At 41.6% G+C, this 19,288-nt stretch overlaps 1 protein-coding gene across 1 annotated transcript; it reads left to right on the top strand.

Moving 5' to 3' along the window:
- The first annotated feature begins 482 nt into the window (after window positions 1–482).
- On the top strand, window positions 483–18,178 carry ALDH7A1 (aldehyde dehydrogenase 7 family member A1). The gene is made up of 18 exons (XM_075740641.1): window positions 483–793; window positions 971–1,024; window positions 1,954–2,019; window positions 3,652–3,732; window positions 6,787–6,910; window positions 7,538–7,670; window positions 8,275–8,319; window positions 9,165–9,242; window positions 10,119–10,216; window positions 10,887–10,928; window positions 12,845–12,939; window positions 13,787–13,871; window positions 14,150–14,256; window positions 14,989–15,105; window positions 15,554–15,651; window positions 15,809–15,882; window positions 16,788–16,863; window positions 17,668–18,178. The coding sequence occupies exons 1-18, from the start codon at window positions 620–622 to the stop codon at window positions 17,720–17,722; spliced, it is 1,602 nt and encodes a 533-aa protein (XP_075596756.1). The 5' UTR covers window positions 483–619; the 3' UTR covers window positions 17,723–18,178.
- Window positions 18,179–19,288: the final 1,110 nt, after the last annotated feature.

The raw sequence follows: 19,288 nt of genomic DNA, 5'->3' as shown, positions 1-19,288 counted from the left end.
ACCGGACTGGGCCACTCTGCTGCCCCCGTGCTTCTGCCGTGCCTGGTGGCCCTTGAGAGGACCCTGGAACGGGGCAGTTTGGGACTCTGCACGGGCTGAACTCTGCCTCCACCCAGGGCCGGCAGGCAGGCAGGGGCCAGCAGGCAGGGCCCGGAGCAGGGGCAGGCAGGGGCCAGGCAGGCAGGGGGCAGGCAGGGGCCAGCAGGCAGGGCCCGGAGCAGGGGCAGGCAGGGGCCAGGCAGGCAGGGGCCAGCAGGCAGGGCCCAGAGCAGGGGCAGGCAGGGGGCAGGCAGGCAGGGGGCAGGCAGGGGCCAGCAGGCAGGGCCCGGAGCAGGGGCAGGCAGGGGCCAGGCAGGCAGGGGCCAGCAGGCAGCGCCCGGAGCAGGGGCAGGCAGGGGCCAGGCAGGCAGGGGGCAGGCAGGGGCCAGCAGGCAGGGCCCGGAGCAGGGGCAGGCAGGGGGCAGGTAGCCGGAAGGCAGGGGGCTGGCAGGAGGGGGCGGGGCCCGGCTGAGGGGCGCCGCCGCTCCCCCACCAATCGGCGCCGGCGGCAGGGGGGCGGGGCGGCCACTGCCGCGTGCCCCGCGCCGCGCCTGCCCCCCACCCCTGGCGGCCGCCGGCCATGCTGGGGCTGCGCCGCGCTGTCGCCGCGCTGCTGCCGCTGCGGGCCGGACCCCCAGCAGCCGCCATGTCTACCCTGCTGGTCAGCCAGCCGCGCTACGCCTGGCTGCGGGAGCTGGGCCTGCAGGAGGAGAACCCGGGCGTGTACAACGGGCGCTGGGGCGGCGGAGGCCAGGTGCGGGCGGCGGCGCGGCCTGGGGGGGGGCCCGCGGGTGCCGGGCCCTGGGTTGGGGGGGGGGGGGGGGGCGGTGCCGCATCGCGGCTGGGCCTCGGCGGGGCCCTGGGCGTTGCGCCCCCTCCGTGGGATAAAGGGGCGAGCGCGGCCCCACTGCTCATCCCCCCTTTCCTCTAGGTGGTGACGACGTACTGCCCCGCTAACAACGAGCCCATAGCCAGCGTCCGGCAGGTGAGCGCACCTCGGCGCGGCCCGGGGAGCTCGGGGGGCAGGGACCCAGGGACTTTTGGGAAGGGGGGAGCCCTCCGCCCCCCCCCGTGGCCGGAGTGAGGGAGTGGTTTTTGGGCCTTGGTTTGGGAGCTGCTCGTCCTCTCGACCAGGTTCGCGAAGGGCACGAACCCGCCGGGTAGGTGACTGCAGGGGTCTAGGGGATGTTGAACCCAGAGGCGGTTGGTGAAGCTCATCATACCTTGGGCCGTCTCGGCTTTTCTGGGAAGAAAAACAGGCTGTTCACCTTTTTTAAATTCCCCCCTCCCCCACTCTTGCAAGTATTGTTGGCCTCTCCTGCCTGTTTTCGTTTGTTGCTAGAGGGGAGTTGCAGAAGAGGGGTGGATTGCAGCTATTCAGTGGAGCTGAGTGGCCAGGAGGAGGTATGAAGGAGAGTGACGTGGCATTCACGTGGTAAATTTGTAGAAGTTTTTAGTGTGAGAATAAGTGCTGTGGTGCTAACCTACTCCTTTTGGATGTTAGGATTCAGTTATTCCTTGATGTCCAGTGAGGCTGGTGGAGTAGGCCAGTCCTTACAGCCTTTGTTTAATATTGCTAATAGTAATAGTATCAAAAATAAATGAAGACTTATGAATATATGCCTACCTTATAACTATTTTTAAGTAGCGTCCTTTGGCATCTGAAAGAAAAACTCTGCTCACTTTTTTCTTTAGGCAGCACGTATGCTTTTTCTCAACAGTAACTTCAAGCAACTCAACATGCCATATTGAGACCAAATTATGGCAGGGTATAAACTTACTGTGAAAGTGATACTCTGTAGTGCAGTACTATCCACTAGAAATGTCTCAGGATGGATGCAGAAGCTTTTCTGTGGCATTTGTTTTGGGATTTTGGTTTTCCTAACTTTTTCTTTGACATGCTTCTTCATATAGGCTAGTTTGGAGGATTATGAAGAAACAGTAAAGAAGGCTAGAGAGGCATGGAAGGTCTGGGCTGATGTAAGTTAACAGAGACTTCTCTTTTATAACATCTCTGGCAGGTAAAGGTCATTAAATTGCCCTGTCAGATGGAGGTGTGAAAACATGTTCATATTGTGTATGTTGCATTAAAGCAAAAGTCTGCAGTGAGGACCTCAAGAAACAAACGCAGACAACTCGCGTTTATTACCGTTGAGGTACAAAGATGAGGACATTGACTTGTGGAAAATGTTTGTTCCATTTACCCAGATTTGTGCCTGTAAGCCATTGCCAACAGGTCTGCTGAAGTTCAGAAACCTTGTAGCAAGCAAATTATGCCTGTGGGTGTGTTTAACTTTCTGTTGCCACATGCTTTCCCTGCGAGAACTCTGCAGAATAATTGGGTGTTTAATTTGTGATGATAATCTTGTTCTCATGGGGTGAGGACGACTCCTGTTTTGAGTGTGCTTTTTTTGCTCACCAGTTGTCCTCGTATTTCACAAAACAGCTACGTTATTCCAAAAACTTGAGTATTATGTTATGGTATCAGACAACAGCTAAGCTATTTTTCCTTAGCAAGCTGTAGTTCTCAGTGTCCCTGTACAAGGTATGTCCAGCCAGCCTCCATTCTTTTGCTGGCCATGCCAGGCTTGGTTTTTCTCTTTGACACAAGCTGAAACTTGAATTTCATAAGGTATTGGGTATGCTGTATTTTATCCAGCAAAGTAATTTGCCTTACCTGAAGAAAAGAAAGTTTAGGACAAACATACCAGCTTCCTCAGGATATGTTAGTACGTGTTCTTTTGTTGCAATTTGTGAATATAATGTTGGTGAGTGCATGACGGCTCCTAATGTGTTTGGAAATAAACTGAAAGCAATCTAACAGATAACAAAGAATCAACAGATCAAATGCTTTAAAGCCTCATCTTAAAGCTGTTTGTTTTTAGTTTGTGAATTTTGTGGGTTTTAATGAGCTTATTTGAAAGATTTTGCCTGTAAAGAGATATGCTTGCATGGTTTGTGTATTTGTCACTTCTGTCTTTCCAGCTGCCTGTTCATCAGCAGTTTCTAATCCTGTAAATCCTGTTGCATGCGTATGGTTTATTATTGATCCTGGCTATTGATTATTATCCAACATACTGATACTACATTAAAAAAAAATCTATTAATACTTGGTATATGGGTTTAATTTTGCCATGATTGAGGCTTCTGTGTGTCTTGGCGTCTACCAACAAAATAAATGTCAGCAGCCATTGTCACACTGACAAAAAAAATTTGAAAATGTGATGTTAAGTATACTTCAAAAGCTCAGAAACTAGTAATTGTGCTTTTAGAAAAAATGGTTGTTTCTTGAGGTGCAGCTGATTGTTTGAGGGCATTGTGGGTGGTATAGCTAATAATCAGAATGTTTCTGGGAATATTCAGTGGAACTAAAGTTTTGAATAGGCGTAAGTGTGTGCAGTGTTATCAGACTCTGAAGCAGGAAACAGTTTTTTGTAAAGCAGTGCACATGATGAAAATGAATGAATAATGGTGTCTGGGGAAGATAGGGAAAAAAGTACAACAATCAGTGATTTCTTTCTGCAGGGGTAGAAAACCAGCAGTATATGTGTGTCAGAAGTAACAGACGTTCAATCTCAAATAGATTCCTCTGTTTTCTTTTGTTTTGAATAGATCCCTGCACCTAAGCGTGGAGAAATAGTGCGACAGATTGGTGATGCCCTGAGGCAAAAAATCAAAGTTCTAGGAAGCTTGGTAAGGGACTTTAAGAAGTAGCTTTACATCGGGGTGGGGGCGGAGGGGGGAGAGTGCCAAAGCTGTTTTTCTTGTTTTTTAACATACTACTGTGTAATACTAACCTTAATAATTGTTAAAATCCTGTTAGTTCTGTTAGCTTGCCTAAAGAAAATTTTTAAAAAGAGGAAAAAAAATAAAAGTAAGGTTGCATGCTGGCATCCTACACTGAAAATGATAATACAAAACGGGAAAAGAAAGCGTAATTCATTCTGAGCCTGTACTGTGGCCGGGAGGAGTGTTAAAACTGTTGCCCTGCTGCTTTCCCACTTGCCTGTCAGATAGGGCACTGTCTGATGCTGAAAGCGTCCTGAAAAAGACCTTCCTCTAATACAGAGCTTTTAACCTTGAGCTTTTTCTGGTGATCCGCAGGATTTTGTGAAGTGACATGTGGAGGTATAAGGCTTCAGAAGGTGAGATGGTCTTAATGAGATCTTCTTTCAGTGCTGTGCAGGCCTTAAAGGTTGAAGGACCGCTCCTTTAAAACACTTGCTAGTTGCTAGGGAAGAAAAGCAGACAAGTGGGGAACTTGCCCCTTTCCTTTTACAGAGCTTGCCTATATGTGCAGCTATTCAGAAACAGCTGTGAGTGAATAACTCCATGTGTAGTCAAGCCCATATTGTTAACCTACAAAACTTTGTTCTGCTGTTTCCCTTGATGTTGTCTCCTCAGCAGAGTTTCTGTGGTAGAATTCAGTGCTAAAGTATTCAGAAATGGCACAGCTTCCCTGGTGAGTGTGGATAGACAGAAGTTTACTGTATGTTTCTTGGACAAAACTTGTTGCTCTGGCAAGCATTTTTCTAGTTTTCCCAAACAGATAAATCATCTGCTTAGCCCTTCCAGGAAATGGGGTAAACTTCAGGGTGAAAACTCTGCAGTAGGTATCCAGGTTTTACGACTTTTCCTGGCTTTAGGATACGTAAAAGGAAACAGTGTGGCAACTCACCTTTTCATATGCCATTGGAAATTTCAGTGTCGCCTCACAATGTTTTGTCAAGTACCCAGATGTATGTCTACTGCACTTACAGGCCCAACCACTGTGTTTCTTAGTAGATATGTCTGATGCTCCTCTGCTTCTGGTGACAGATAGGGACTATTCCTTCTGCCTCAAGATGACTACAGGCATCATAGAAATACCTAGAAATACATTTAGTCACCTTTATTTTAACCTTTGTGTCGGGCATAAAACCCAGTGGCAATCCTTTGAACTTGATTCCTCACTTCACAGCTTTTTTCAAAGTACAATCATCAATCTAAAGTGGTAGGTGACATCTGCATGAAAGTCATAAAATCATAGAATGGTTTGGGTTGGAAGGGACCTTAAAGATCATCTAGTTCCAACCCCCCTGCTGTGGGCAGGGACACCCTCCACTAGACCACATTGCCCAAAACCTCATCCAACCAGGCTTTGAACACTTCCAGGGATGGGGCATCCACAGCCTCTCTGGGCAACCTGTTCCAGTGCCTCACCACTCTAACAGTAAAGAATTTCTTTCTAACATCTAATCTAAATCGACTCTCCTTCAGCTTAAACCCATGACCCCTTGTCCTGTCACTACACTCCCTGATAAACAGTCCCTCACCATCTTTGCTGTAGGCCCCTTCAGGTACTGGAAGGCTGCAATAAGGTCTCCCTGGAGCCTTCTTTTCTCCAGGCTGAACAACCCCAACTCTCTCAGCCTGTCCTCACAGGAGAGGTGCTCCAGCCCTCTGATCAGCTTCATGGCCCTCCTCTGGACTCTCTCCAACAGCTCCATGTCTCTCTTGTCCTGGGGCCCCCACAGCTGGACGCAGTACTCCAGGTGGGGTCTCACAAGAGCGGAGTAGAGGGGCAGGATCACCTCCCTCGACCTGCTGGTCACGCATCTTTTGATGCAGCCCAGCACACGGTTGGCTTTCTGGGCTGCAAGCGCACGCTGCCGGCTCATGTTGAGCTTCTCATCAATCAAAACCCCCAAGTCCTTCTCCTTGGGGCTGTTTTCAATCCATTCCTCACCCAGCCTATGGTCGTGCTTGGGATTGCGCCGACCCATGTGCAGGACCTTGCACTTGGCCTTGTTGAACTTCATGAGGTTCACACAGGCCCACCTCTCCAGCCTGTCAAGGTCCCTCTGCATGGCATCCCTTCTCTCCAGCGTGTCGACCACACCACACAGCTTGGTGTCGTCGGCAAACTTGCTGAGGGTGCACTCGATCCCACTGTCCCTGTCGCCGACAAAGATGTTGAACAGTGCTGGTCCCAGTACCGACCCCTGAGGAACACAACCTAGATACCAGAACATGACTGTAAATTAAGTGGGGATAAATGGGTGACTTCCAAAGTTAGTGAATTTTCTTGCTTTTGGAGGAAAATGTCTTCAAATAACAACTTATTCTTGTAGATAATCTGTATGTCTGCTGTATACATCTATGCATTTAACAGAAGGACATAGTTTAGGATTGACTTCAGCTTAAAAAAAAAAAAAATTGATCCTAAACATCCCAGGTTACTAAAATACTAAAGATGTGTAGACATTTTCAGCAATGTCTGAAAATGGAATCTCTCAAACTTGCTTTGACAGGTTGTAAAATGAGTAGTTTGCGTATGAAAAATGTAAATGACCATATCCTTTTGTTGCAGCAGAGTAATCCCTCTTTTTTCCAATTTATTCCATACCTGGTCCACAATGTATGCAAATGTTCTGTTGGAAATTCAGTGTTTCATTGATCTAAATGTATGTACCTCATTACTGTATAGGGTATTCCTTTCAGATTATTTTTAGTTTCCTTTTTTCATTAATTTCCTCTTCTAATTTCCTCCTATTGTATGGAAATGTAACTACTGTCTAGTTGTTTATTGTGTTCTTAATTTTAGCTGTGACTAACTCAGGAAGACTTACTCTTCTAATGAAAAAAATGTGTATTAAATCTTACTTGATGTACAGATATAACTAACATTAGTGGGAGACAAAATGTATTGGGGATGCAAGGGGATTTTTTTAAAAAAGAATTTTGTCTTGCTCATAATTTTTTCAGGTCTCTTTGGAAATGGGAAAGATTTTTGTTGAGGGTGTTGGGGAAGTGCAGGAGTATGTTGATGTCTGCGACTATGCTGTTGGTTTGTCCCGAATGATTGGTGGACCTATTTTGCCTTCAGAAAGTAAGTATGTGTGTATGTATGTTGATTTTTGGTTGGTTTTTTTTTTTTAAATTCTGTTTGGACAAATGAAGAGATGGAGATGTATTTTAAATATACAGTGTTGTAGTGCAGTAAAATCTCTGTATTCTGAATTATTTAGGGAGCATGTTTTCTAGGAATGGATGTGCTGGTAGACAGTAGCACCACCTAATAACGTATCTAGCCTGTGACATATGGCAAAAGAGGCAATAGACTTTCTCTCCACTCTTTGAAGCATTAGATTCTCTTTGATTTCTTTGTTAATGAAGGTGCTAGAGGAAAGTATGTGGAAAGTTCAGCAGGGTACTTAGAAATGAGACCTTTTTTCAGTTACTGATTAGCAAACAGTCACCATTCTATTAACTGAGGAGTTAAAATAGTAAAGCTTCATGTTGTCATGTTACTAGGTTTTTCCACAATCTAGCTAACCTTGTTCCAGTAAGCTGCAGAGCACATACAATACAGCTCTCCACAGGCTAATGCTCTCATGGACAGAGGAATGATGCTAGGCCCCTTGCTTACATGGTTTCCTTTAAAAAAAAAAACCCCAAACAACCAAACCAACATTAAATAGATGCAAATTGTGTTATGCTGTGTCTTTGCCTTCAGGACCTGGCCATGCCCTCATAGAGCAGTGGAATCCTGTTGGGTTAGTAGGAATCATCACAGCTTTTAACTTCCCCGTAGCGGTTTATGGGTGGAACAGCGCAATTGCAATGATCTGTGGGAATGCTTGCCTCTGGTAAGATATAGCTCTCCAACATGCTAACAGTATTTTAAAATTACAGCTGTTCTCAGGCATGGAATTGTTATCAGTCTTGCTGTCCGGTGTTTCTCTGTGCTTGATTCTATCTCACATAGGCTTAATTTCTATTTATTTTTAGGTTCATTGTAGTCAAAAAGCTTTGTGGGGAAAAAAGTTTTATGGTAACCTCTTTTATGAGGTATTGAGATTCAGACCTGTCCAAGATTTAGCTAAATGGCCTGTTAATGAAGAACCAGGTTGAGGTCTTGCAGCAGTGGTAGCAAACAACTAATATTTTCAGAATTGGTACAGCTAAAATTAAGAATCTAAGTAAGTAGCTTTACTTCCTCTCCCAGCTCCTGCTTTGCTTTCATCTGCCTGGTTCACTAATGTCTGGCATAGCTCTTGTTCATGTAGATTTCAGTAGAAGCTCTGAATGCTCAGCTGTGGAAAGAAACGCTTGGGTTCCTGTCTTAACATGCACCTGAAAACCAGGCTAGTTGAAGTGTGCTCTATTCCAGATACCATAAAAATTGCATATTTGAATTATTTCTTATTCTTGAAGAATCAAAAAGAAAATAATTTTTTTTCTCCTTTTTAGGAAGGGTGCTCCTACAACATCCCTCATTAGTGTTGCTGTTACAAAGTAAGTTCTTTACTTTCTATTTTGCTTTTTAAACAACTTCTTTTCTATTTAAGGTAGTGCTTAGAGTTCTGAAGAACTGCTTTCCCCTTGTTACCCAAGAAGTAACAGTATGTATAAGATGTTACCTATACTGTTGGCCAGTTTTATCTGGGACCAGGGCTGTGTTTGTGCTGAAGTAGGACTAGCCGTTAGGTTTACTTCCTTGTAGAAGATGAATTGTTCATGAAATTCAGCTTCCCTCAGTCATGCATTCATGTTTCAAAATTATCCCTTTTTTTGAGAGTCTCAGCCCAACATCGGCACCCAGTTTCTTGGCAAAATCTTCTGGCTGGCTATGTAGACCTATATCCTGAAGATGCCTTCACGCAATCTTTATTATCCAAACCTAGTAACACCTTAGCATATGTTTCCAGGATTCAAAACTCATTCTTGATAAAAAGAACAACTCTAAAGAAAAAATGTCATAGTGATACTTACTCTACATTTACTGTTACTTTGCTTACTCTATTAGCATTTTAAATATGTATCTATTGTGTGCTATAAATAAGATTTATTTTTAAATGCTAAATATAAAAAGGCTCCTTTCAAATAACTAATTAGTAAGCTTTAATATTAACTCCTGAGAACAATGGGCCCAAACCACTTACGGGTATGATGTTAACACCTAAGTCCTTCATGAGAGAAGTATGTTATGTATTGTACAAGCTACATCAATTAACTGCAAGACTACTGGTTTTTAAAAATCTGTAGCTTCTTCATGTCTATGGTTAGACAGTTTTAATGGTTCATTTGCTACTATATGCACCTGTCAGAAATCTCTGAAATTTTTACATCTTTGATTCTAGGATAATTGCCAAAGTCTTGGAGGATAACAAAGTGCCTGGAGCAATCTGTTCTCTGGTTTGTGGTGGAGCAGACATTGGGTAGGTAACATTTCTTGTATTTAGTGAAGATGTATAGAAGATAAAGAATATTCTTTGAGTTACTTCTTGTAAAGTTACTCTGGTTTCCAGGAGTACCCAGTACATGCACATGCCTGCTGCCATTATTTTTATCAACTGGTCTGAAACTGTTGCCTTGCTGTAAACATAAACATATTTCTGCTTGCTGTGGTGAGATCAGCTGCTAACAAATAACATGAGATATTTAATGAAGAGACATGACTAAGTTTATATTCTACTTCTGCATATGCTTACATCCAAAGAGTATAGCTAATATTAAATTCCACTCGTCATGTTTCTAAGAGTTTTCAATTTCTAGCCCACTGGCCTTTCAGACCACTTGTGTAGGAGAATACTTGCCCATTTTCCATGCTCACATAGGACTCTGCACTTGCTCATAGATACATACCTGCGCTTGGAAGCTGTACAAATCAGATTGTTTTCTTAGATTATTACAGTGTGGAAATTCCCAGTATAAATGTATATTCAGATGTATCTTTTGAGCATTTCAAGAGATGACAAAATAGAGGTAAGCATTAAAGTCATAAGTATGCATATTTTCTTTGGGAACATAACAATTGGAGGTGATCTGACTATGAACTTTGGGTTGAACTTCAAAATTAGTACAGGTGATGCTCTTATGGTCTGAAAGGGGGAGGGAAACAGCCTTGTTCCTCTTTTCTGACTAAGAAACAGCGTCCCTGCTGTCTGCTCGGTCACTTACCTGATGTTTTCAAAGAAGTGGCTCTGACTTCAAAAGATCTCCCCAGTTGAAGTTGGTTTATGTGGAAAGTGCAAGCATCTTTTCCAGCTGTCTGTTCTTCCACTGAACATGGTGGTATGTCTTCTGTTGCGCAGGACAGCAATGGCAAAAGATGAGAGAATGGACCTGTTGTCCTTCACTGGCAGCACAAAAGTGGGCAAGCAGGTAGCGCTTATGGTTCAGGAGAGATTTGGTGAGTGTGTGGGGTCTCCTCCATTTCTTTCCATGGTTGGGAAAGGCAGGGGAGCTTCAGAAGATTTTTTAAAACAGCTTATTTCACTTACCTCTTTTGTTAACCTTTTTTTTTTTTTTTCTTTTAACTTGTTGGAAATAGGGTGTTGAAACCGCTCAGAGATAGATACCACATTTTTCAGTTAGTCCTGTCACAACTCAGTGTTTTTTCCATGGTATGCACAAATCCATGGTCCTACAGTTAACCATGAGTATAATTGTATGGAGATTGTCAAGATGAACAGCCAGGGCCTACAGTCTTTTGGCAGTGTGTTCATGGAGAAATACCCCTCGCCTTTTACTCCTTATAAATGCAGGAGGAAAGTTGTGATTTTTGAGGTGGTGTTTTTGTTGCATCTTTTCCTTTCCAGTGCCTTTTTTGCCTATTTTTTCAAGCTTCTTTCTGCCATAACTGCTCTTCAGGTATCTTTCTTCACAATAGGTAATAGATGTAGTATTCAGTGTAATTTTCTGCTTTGGCTAGAGTGATTAGTTGACTGTGATGCCTAAAACTTTTTGTCTATCCAGAAAAATATGTTTATGAAACAGCTCTAGTTAGAGGTGACCTCACTGAATGAGGTGTAATGAATGTGTGTGTGTATGACATAACTTGTTTTGTGTGTTTTTATTAGGTCGAAGTCTGCTGGAACTGGGAGGAAACAATGCCATTATTGGTAATATGCACTGTAGAAATTTAGTTCCCGTAGATGATGTCTGGAAGTTAGTATACGAATGTTTGTAGCAAACTGTCCAATTTTTTTCCTTCCTCTCCCCGCCCCCCCCCCCCCCCCCCCCCCCAAAAAAAAAACCAACTATGTAGTAGAATCCTGGTTGTTTTTATGTCTTCAGTATTGTGGAGGGGTAATGTTTTAAGATAAAAATGAAAGTTCAAGCTCTTACATGTATTCACCATTGAAGTGAAGAGGGGAATGAGAGAAACAGTAAGCTTCAGAAATGGGATGTGGACAATGCTAAATAAATTTAGCATTTGGGTTTAGGATAGTTCTAATCTTGTGAACAACACATTTTTAGCATTTTAGAATATAAGTACATATATATAAAGTCTAAGACACTCATGATCCTTGAAAGCAAAACATGCAGGTATTTATTTCAGTAGCACATTTTACAGCTTTAAGTAGCTTAGGATATGATCTAGTTCTCAGATAACATAAATACTGTGAAGCTAAGCAATGTGGCAGAAACACAGTATAAGCTAAATAATTAAATTGCTCACCTGTTGTGTTGTAACCTTCTGTTTCACCTTTCTCATATTCTGAACAAATATATTTGCCTATCTAGAATGTTAAGCTCTTTTGCAAATCACATTGGAAAAGGTATTTCTTTTTTTCCTGTGCTGCTTTGCAGCCAGTAGCATAAACTTGCTTTATACTTAGAAAATTGTTTCCTTTTTCATATGAAAGTCCTGCTTTTTCTGGAATTCACTTTGAATAACAGCATAAACATTGGTTGGACTTCGTCCCAAATTTAATTGTAATACTGGATACCCAGGGAATTCTGTGGGACTGGTTAAGCTGAGTGATATTTTGGGGATCCTTTGACACTTGTACGTACTAGCTTTGCTTTAAGCATTCCAATGTCTTCTAGCCAGATTAATTTCTTCAGCTTATGTATATTTTACATTATTGTGTACCTGTGTGTTTTAGCTAATTTTTTTTTTGCATGCGTTGTGGTAGCAGGCAGCTAAAACAACCACACAGCTGTTTGCTTACTCCCCCCACCTCCTGGTGGGATGGGCTTTGAGATAAAAGCAGTTTAATAGGACAGAAAAAGAAGAGAATAATAATAATGATGATAGAGTATACAAAACAAGTGATGCACAGCACAATTGCTTACAACCTGCTGACCAATGCCCAGCTAGTTACTAAGCTGCGGTGGTCCCTGGCCAATTCCCCCCAGCTTATATACTGAACATGATTTTATATGGTATGGAATATCCCTGTGGCCAGTCTGAGTCAGCTGCCCTGGCTGTGTCCCCTACCAGCTTCTTGTGCACCTTCTGTGGAAGGCTCATGCCTCCTTGGTGGCAGGGCCTGGGAAGCTGAAAAGTCATTGACTTAATTGTAAACACTGCTTAGCAACAACTAAAACATCAGTGTGTTATCAACATTATTCTCATACTAAATCCAAAACACAGCACCATACCAGTTACTAGGAAGAAAATTAACTCTATCCCAGCCAAAACCAGGACACCATTCCATCTGGATACACTTTACCATTGTTTCTTGATGCTGCTAGACTCCTCAGTGAGAGAAGAACAAGGTGAAGAAGCAGCAAGAAATTGCTTGTAGTTTCTTGAATTAAAACAAAGCTGGAGTTCTTTGCAAGCTTTATTGCAAAAAGCACTCTTCAGTAGTTCAGACTTAGATTTATGTCCAATTGCACGTATCTAATTCCAGGTGTAAAAGTAATAGGAGTTTTGAGGTGTTTCTGTAGATCTTAGTGTGCTATGCTAGTGCAACTGTTCCTAATGCTTCTTGACCAACCTGTCAGTTTGATATTGTTTAGTGTCTTAAGTCTTTCAAACTGCCTGTTTAGTTCAGTAATAAGCTGATGTTTTAATTTTTGTTAGTGTTTGAAGATGCAGATCTGAACCTAGTCATCCCATCTGCTCTATTCGCCGCTGTGGGAACAGCGGGTCAGAGGTGCACAACTGCTAGAAGGCTGGTGAGTAAATGTGTATTGTCTGGTTAGCCCTGAATTTAAACTTACTCCAGATTAGGTCAGAAAATGCCTAATTCCCAATATTACAGACTGTGACATATAATCTTTGAAACACGTTTTTACTTTGTCAAAAATAAGTATGATGGGAAAATAAGATGGTAGTTTTCATTCCACTGTAATTCTAGCTCTAAAGAGTTTCTTTGTATGTGTTTCTAAATGTACCTGGTGCTAAACCTCAGGAAAATAAACTTACCTTACTACTTCTATTTCTGTTTTCATTGCCAGAGCTTCTTTGCTTGTACCTGCTACAAATTTTGGTGCAGGGTTTAGATTTCAGCAAAGCAGGGGTGGGTGTGTTGCTTACTTTACAATTAATTTTTAACCATTATTTTCAACAAGTTTAAAGATGTTATAATGTCAGCCTGTGCCTGTATGGTTTTTTCAGAGTTGGGTTGATGGGTAAATATTTGTCAAAATTGATGTGGGTTAACTTTGGGTGTATAGGAAGGGCAGTGATTCCTCAAATTATAGCAGTAAAAATCACTTGAGTATTTGTCCTAAAACACTTAACTGAAGAGTTTACAGAACACATTGATACCATTGATGTGAGATGGGGTAAAATTAAACCAGGCTTTTGCTTCTTTGCTTCTTTTAAATCTTCATGGTGACATTTTCATGGTGTTGGTGCTGTTTTGAGGCCTTGCTCATGTGCTTATTTTTAACTTTGGGATTTGAATATGAGCAACACTGTCTCCACATTTCATTCAGCCCTCTTAAAAGTGCAGCAGTACTTCAAGAATAGTTACACAGGCTGAGCTGTCTTACAACCTTCTTACCACGTTTTGTTTAGTTCCTCCATGAAAGCATCCATGATGAGGTGGTGGCAAAGCTTGCTAAGGCCTATGCCCAGGTCCGCATCGGTGATCCGTGGGATTGTAAGTAGCTGTTTCCAACTCATGGGTGTAGGAGACAAGTTTCTGTTTGTTTTTGTCTGTTTAAATTCTAAAGAGATTATAGATCAAAGCTATATAATTTTAGCAGGCAGTCGGGATAGCAGGTTTCATTTGGAGTAGAAACTCTGAAAGGGAGATGAAGAATCCACCTGATACTGCTCATCTTAGATTGAATAATTACTCCCCAAATGTCATGATAAGAATATTTGCAAACATATGCAGTTTTGCTGAAAGTATGTGTTTGGATCTTTTGCTTTTAGCTGAGACTTTGTATGGGCCTCTTCATACCAAAGCAGCAGTGAAAATGTTCCTCGATGCGGTAGAACAAGCAAAACAACAGGGTGGCTCTGTGGTCTGTGGTGGAAAGGTGACTTACTTTTATTGTCCCTACTACATTTAGTAGTCTTGGGGAAAAAATACTGTAACATGGTGGCTTAGGCCAAGATTGTCCTGTCAGCCATTTCAGGATGTTTAAAGTTAGTCAGTCTGAGAATGTTTGAATTGCAATCCTGTCTTCAGAGTAAAGATGAGTCTACTTGGAAGCTACATTCTCCTTCAAGAAATGGCTAAGCATTTCTGGCTGTTCCTTGCACTAGTCCCTAGTTGCAGGTGATGGTGAAAATACAAACAGCAATGTAAATGGTGAATATCAAACACATAACACAGAAGAATTGCTATTCTGTCCCTGGATTCACAATATCAAACTTCAGGAAGTACGGAAGATTCAAGAGAGCCACTTGCACATCATCATATGGGATGTTTAATTCTCATGGACTTAACATTCTGGGAATTCTTGTCTTTTGCTGGCACCTTTTTTATTCCCCATACCTTTAAAATTCTAATCAGTTTACTAATCAGATTACAAGTAGGAGAAAGGAAGTGGTTTTTGTCAGCTGCTAGACTTTGAGATTTGATTACCTGCTTAGTAGACTAAGTTGTGCTTCTGTATTTTAAATACTTAAATGAGTAAAATTTAAGTTTCTGATTGCTAGGCACAACTATAGTAATCAGACCATGACGGATTCCCTTCCTACACTAGTACTAACCAGGATGTGGGTTTGAACTTACTCAGTTGATTGTTCTTTTATGTGTTTTGAAGGTTATAAATCGCCCTGGAAACTATGTTGAACCAACCATTGTGACTGGCCTTCCTCATAATGCACCCATTGTCCACACTGAAACATTTGCCCCCATACTGTATGTGCTGAAATTTAAGGTAAAATAACAATGGGAAATTAGGTGCCAAGGTTGCTAACAGAAGAGTCAGGAGAAAGATTTCAGATGTATGTCATGTTCATTGTAATTGTCCTGGCATTTCAAGAAGTGGTAACTGTTGTTCTGCACTCTAGGATATCCACTTTAATAGCTTACCTCACTGTGTAGCAACACTTACACATTTTCTGTTAAGAGTTCTGGAGTTAAGATGAGAGTCTGTACAGGAACAGATTTTTATTGTCCATGTGAACCTGCTCAAAAGCAGGTTGTGTGTTTTGCACAGTGGTGGAGGTATCCTATCCCTGACTTGGTGCACGTGTATTTGCTAAGTGGCATTCAATCTATTTGCATTATGGCTGTGGTATGTTAGGTTTTTTCTCACAACACTTCTTTGTTACTGCTTTGCTTTGAATGATCATAGATTAACTGTTGACACATGTTCCTTCTAGGAAGAAGATGAGGTTTTCGCCTGGAATAATGAAGTAAAACAAGGTCTTTCCAGCAGTATCTTTACCAAGGATTTGGGAAGGATTTTCCGCTGGCTTGGGTATCATTTAAAGTATTTTTCTACCTTCTTGAAGCATAAGATCAGTCTTTCATGTCTTTTGTAAACCTGTTCACAGTGCTAGTTGAACATCTTATAGCACTCATTTTAGGGAAGGAGCCTTTCCTGATCCTGAGGAGTGTCTTGTCTTTCTTTGTAGGCCAAAGGGATCTGACTGTGGCATTGTGAATGTCAACATCCCAACCAGTGGGGCTGAGATTGGAGGTGCTTTTGGTATGTTACTTATGCTTTTTTTCTTTATCCTTTAAATTACTAAATCCTCTAGCATCAGGTCTAGAGATTTCAGGCTTCTTTTTTTTTTTTTAAAGCTGGGGGGGGGGTATTTTTTTCTAATTACTCTGGAAGAGACTAAAGCATTACCACTGTAAAACTGGTATAATTTAGGTCTCCTCATCTTATTTTTCAAGATTTTAATCAGTCCATTTAAATGACTAAATCTAAAGGGATGAGTGAAGTTTACTTTGAACTGTACTGCTTTAGTAGAAAATAGAAAGTGTCTAGAGGTGGTTGGATGTCAGCTTTTAAGAATATCTGTATTTGGTTTTAGAATATTCCATGTGTCACTTTTTCCCCTTATGTAACTCATGTAACTCAGAAGTATGTTCTAAATGTGTTGAGATGTGGCTGAGTGGAAAACTGTTTAAAACAGTCTTGAGCGTTTTTGTTGTGTATGTTTGCATGTGTATATAAAAAATACAGCATAGAGTATTTTTGTGAGAAAGTCTTTAAATACAGTTTTGCCTTTCTTTCTCTTTTTGTATATACTGAAGGAAGTGGAGGACAGGGAAGAAGTACTCACCTTACCATTTAAACAGTACAAGACCCAGCATTTTCTTATACTTTTCTCTTTTATGTTAAAATATCTTTAAAACAAGGTCCTCTGTGCCAGTGTGGTGAGGCATTCAAGTCCAGGCAGCTGTTTTTTGGATCAAGCACGAGGAGAGAGCTAGCTGTGTGAGTTGTATATAGTGGTGTTCTGGTAATTTATTTCAGATATAGAACAAGGGTAAAGGAGTAATTTTTCCCATGAACTTTTATAAAAATGTCTTACCTCCTGGAGTTAGTCCAGATAGCCATGCTCAAAAATTCAAGTTTTCCTTATAACCTGTTTCCCACAGGTGGTGAAAAGCACACTGGTGGGGGAAGAGAATCTGGAAGTGATTCATGGAAACTTTATATGAGACGGTCTACTTGGTAAGACAGACTTTTAAAATTCCAAATCAGTGTAAATTACAGATAAACTTGCAAAAATTCAAAATGTATAAATCCTTGACTACATAAGGTTATCTTCACTAAATATGAGATAACCACATATCAGTGTAATTGCCTTTTCATGCAAGAACTTACATCTGTGTCCTTGCAGAAGATGGTTTGAAGGTTCTAGATAAAGACCTTTCTTTACATACTGTTCCTCAAAAGGGGGAAAAAAATATGTTTTTTTCCCCGCTTGCCTGCTTTCAGATTCAACTAAAAATTCATTTACTGAAACTTGTCAGGAAATACATGAAGTGGCAACCACAGTGAGCAGGCCACTGTTGCCAGTGGTAAGTGATTTAGCTATGGGTTTATCTATCCATAAATCTCCTGACAGCCTAAGTGGCTGACCATTCCCACTGTCTTGCTGGCCTCCCTAGCCTTTACCTGTGCTAACTTGGGTTTCCATGCAAAGGTGTAGGAACATGAGAAATCCCACCTTGATTTTTCTGTTTGGATGTTCTCATGGTAAAAGATTAAATAGAGAATGATACTTTACTTTCTCTTTGATCTATCAAGGAAGCAATAATGGGGAACGTGCTCTTTCCCCATACATAGATATTATATTGAAAACCAGAGTAAATTCGGTTTGTGACTTTAAATAGGCAAATTGCTTACAGAAGTCTTTTTTTATACATGTGACAGAAATCAGTAGCCTTGTACATAGGAAATGAACTGCATAATCTGTCTCAGTGATCAAGTCTGATCATAGTAAATACATCTAAATACTTGTTTCTCTTCCAGTACAATCAACTACAGCAAGGATTTACCTTTGGCTCAAGGAATCAAGTTTCAGTAACAGCCTCATGAACGGCTGTGCCGTGAACTCTCCTACCATTTCAGAACCAACTGCCTTCTAAGCCTCATGGTGAAGAAAATTAATTACCTGAAACTTCTCTCTCTGCAGCAAGGATACTAATTCTGTCAAAAAATCAGCTACTCTAAAATTGCTTCACTTTCATGTATGAAATTATTACTTCAGTCTTCAAATGTCATCTTTGGGAAGAAGGGAGGGTGACTGAAACTAACAAACTTGGATTCAGGCAGGCTGGATAATACTCTGCTGCCTTATCACTATATTTCATTATCAACACTGTCTGTATCCCCCTCCTCCCCACCATTTCCTCGTATTTCTAGCTACTAGGTCTATGCTTCAAACTACGTGCTGAGTTTCCTACAGATACCTTTTGCTGTGGGAGGTGGGCAGTACAGGGATATTTTTCAGTGCATAAATAAAGGTACATTTTATGAGATACCTTGGGCTTCTAGGTTTTTTGTTTGTTGCTTTGGAGCAGGAACGTTCATCTGACTGTCCATTTTTATACACTGAGCTGCTAGCTGGGAGTAGTATTGCTGGGCTAAAAGAACTGCTCTAGTTTTCCTGCCTTTCCATTAGAAAGGAGACTGTCACCCTGTTTGTTGGGAGATAAGGGGTACAACCAGGAGCTACTGCAGTCTCTTGGACCCTCCTCTTAACACTAGAAGGAGTCACAGCTAAATCAGGTTGCCACAGGCCCTTGTGATACCCTGCAACCATACTGGCTGAAGGACTGGAGATGCAGCCAGGAGGAAATATCTTCCAGAAGGAATTTGCCAGGGAAAGGCAAATTGTATATGTGTTTTTCATCTTAGGTGGGGTTTTCTCATGGCTGCTGAAGACACACAGCCATCAGCACCTCAGTTAGGAGCCTTGCTCAGAGAAAAAGCATGGTGCTACTATGCTGATTTTTAGCTTTCCACAGAGTAACTTCTGAGGTTTTTAATGTACTGGTTTTGGAGGAGATTTCCTTTCAATCTTGTGTACCAAATTCCCACAATCCCTGAACATGGTAGAGCTGTTCAGTTTGGACTCAGATTCTAGGACTCTGATTTGACTTTTGTTTTATTTTGATGCTAAGGTGTTACAATAGCAATGTCATCCAAATTGTGTTAAAGGTCCAACATACTACAATGTTAGCTGGTCTTCTTTCACCTTAATATCTAAAATACATAGTGTTTTTAATTTTACATCTGTATTGTAGAAGGTATTTTGAGTGTTGCCAAAGTTGTTTTTCCTGCCGAGTCTCTTACAGCCAGGTGAATTCTCTCCTGTAGTTCTTTGTGGTTGGCCATTTAACAAGGAAACAGATTTTATGTAAAAATGTTGTGTATTTGCACACAGAACTGAAATCCCCTAAGCAGACAGAGAAAGCATTAGCAGAGAGAGGGCAAAGAATCCAATTTCCAAATGTAATTATTCTGAAAATAGCACAAGTTATAGAAGCTGTATTCTGTAACACTGTTCTGTAGCACTGAATGTTACTATGAAAAGTAAGTTCAAGAAATTCTCTCCATTTTTGCTGCTTATTAATAGTTTTTTGATAGC

This window comes from Balearica regulorum, chromosome Z (assembly GCF_011004875.1).
Source record: "Balearica regulorum gibbericeps isolate bBalReg1 chromosome Z, bBalReg1.pri, whole genome shotgun sequence".
NCBI classification, from domain to species: Eukaryota; Metazoa; Chordata; class Aves; order Gruiformes; family Gruidae; genus Balearica; species Balearica regulorum.
This window is presented reverse-complemented; position numbering and strand designations above follow the sequence as displayed.

Excerpts from the sequence above, each read along its gene's own strand:
- ALDH7A1 (XM_075740641.1), top strand. The coding sequence starts at position 620 with ATGCTGGGGCTGCGCCGCGCTGTCGCCGCGCTGCTGCCGCTGCGGGCC. Across the intron at positions 2,020-3,651 it reads CATGGAAGGTCTGGGCTGAT|ATCCCTGCACCTAAGCGTGG; the intron begins GTAAGTTAACAG and ends TGTTTTGAATAG. Across the intron at positions 10,217-10,886 it reads TATGGTTCAGGAGAGATTTG|GTCGAAGTCTGCTGGAACTG; the intron begins GTGAGTGTGTGG and ends TGTTTTTATTAG.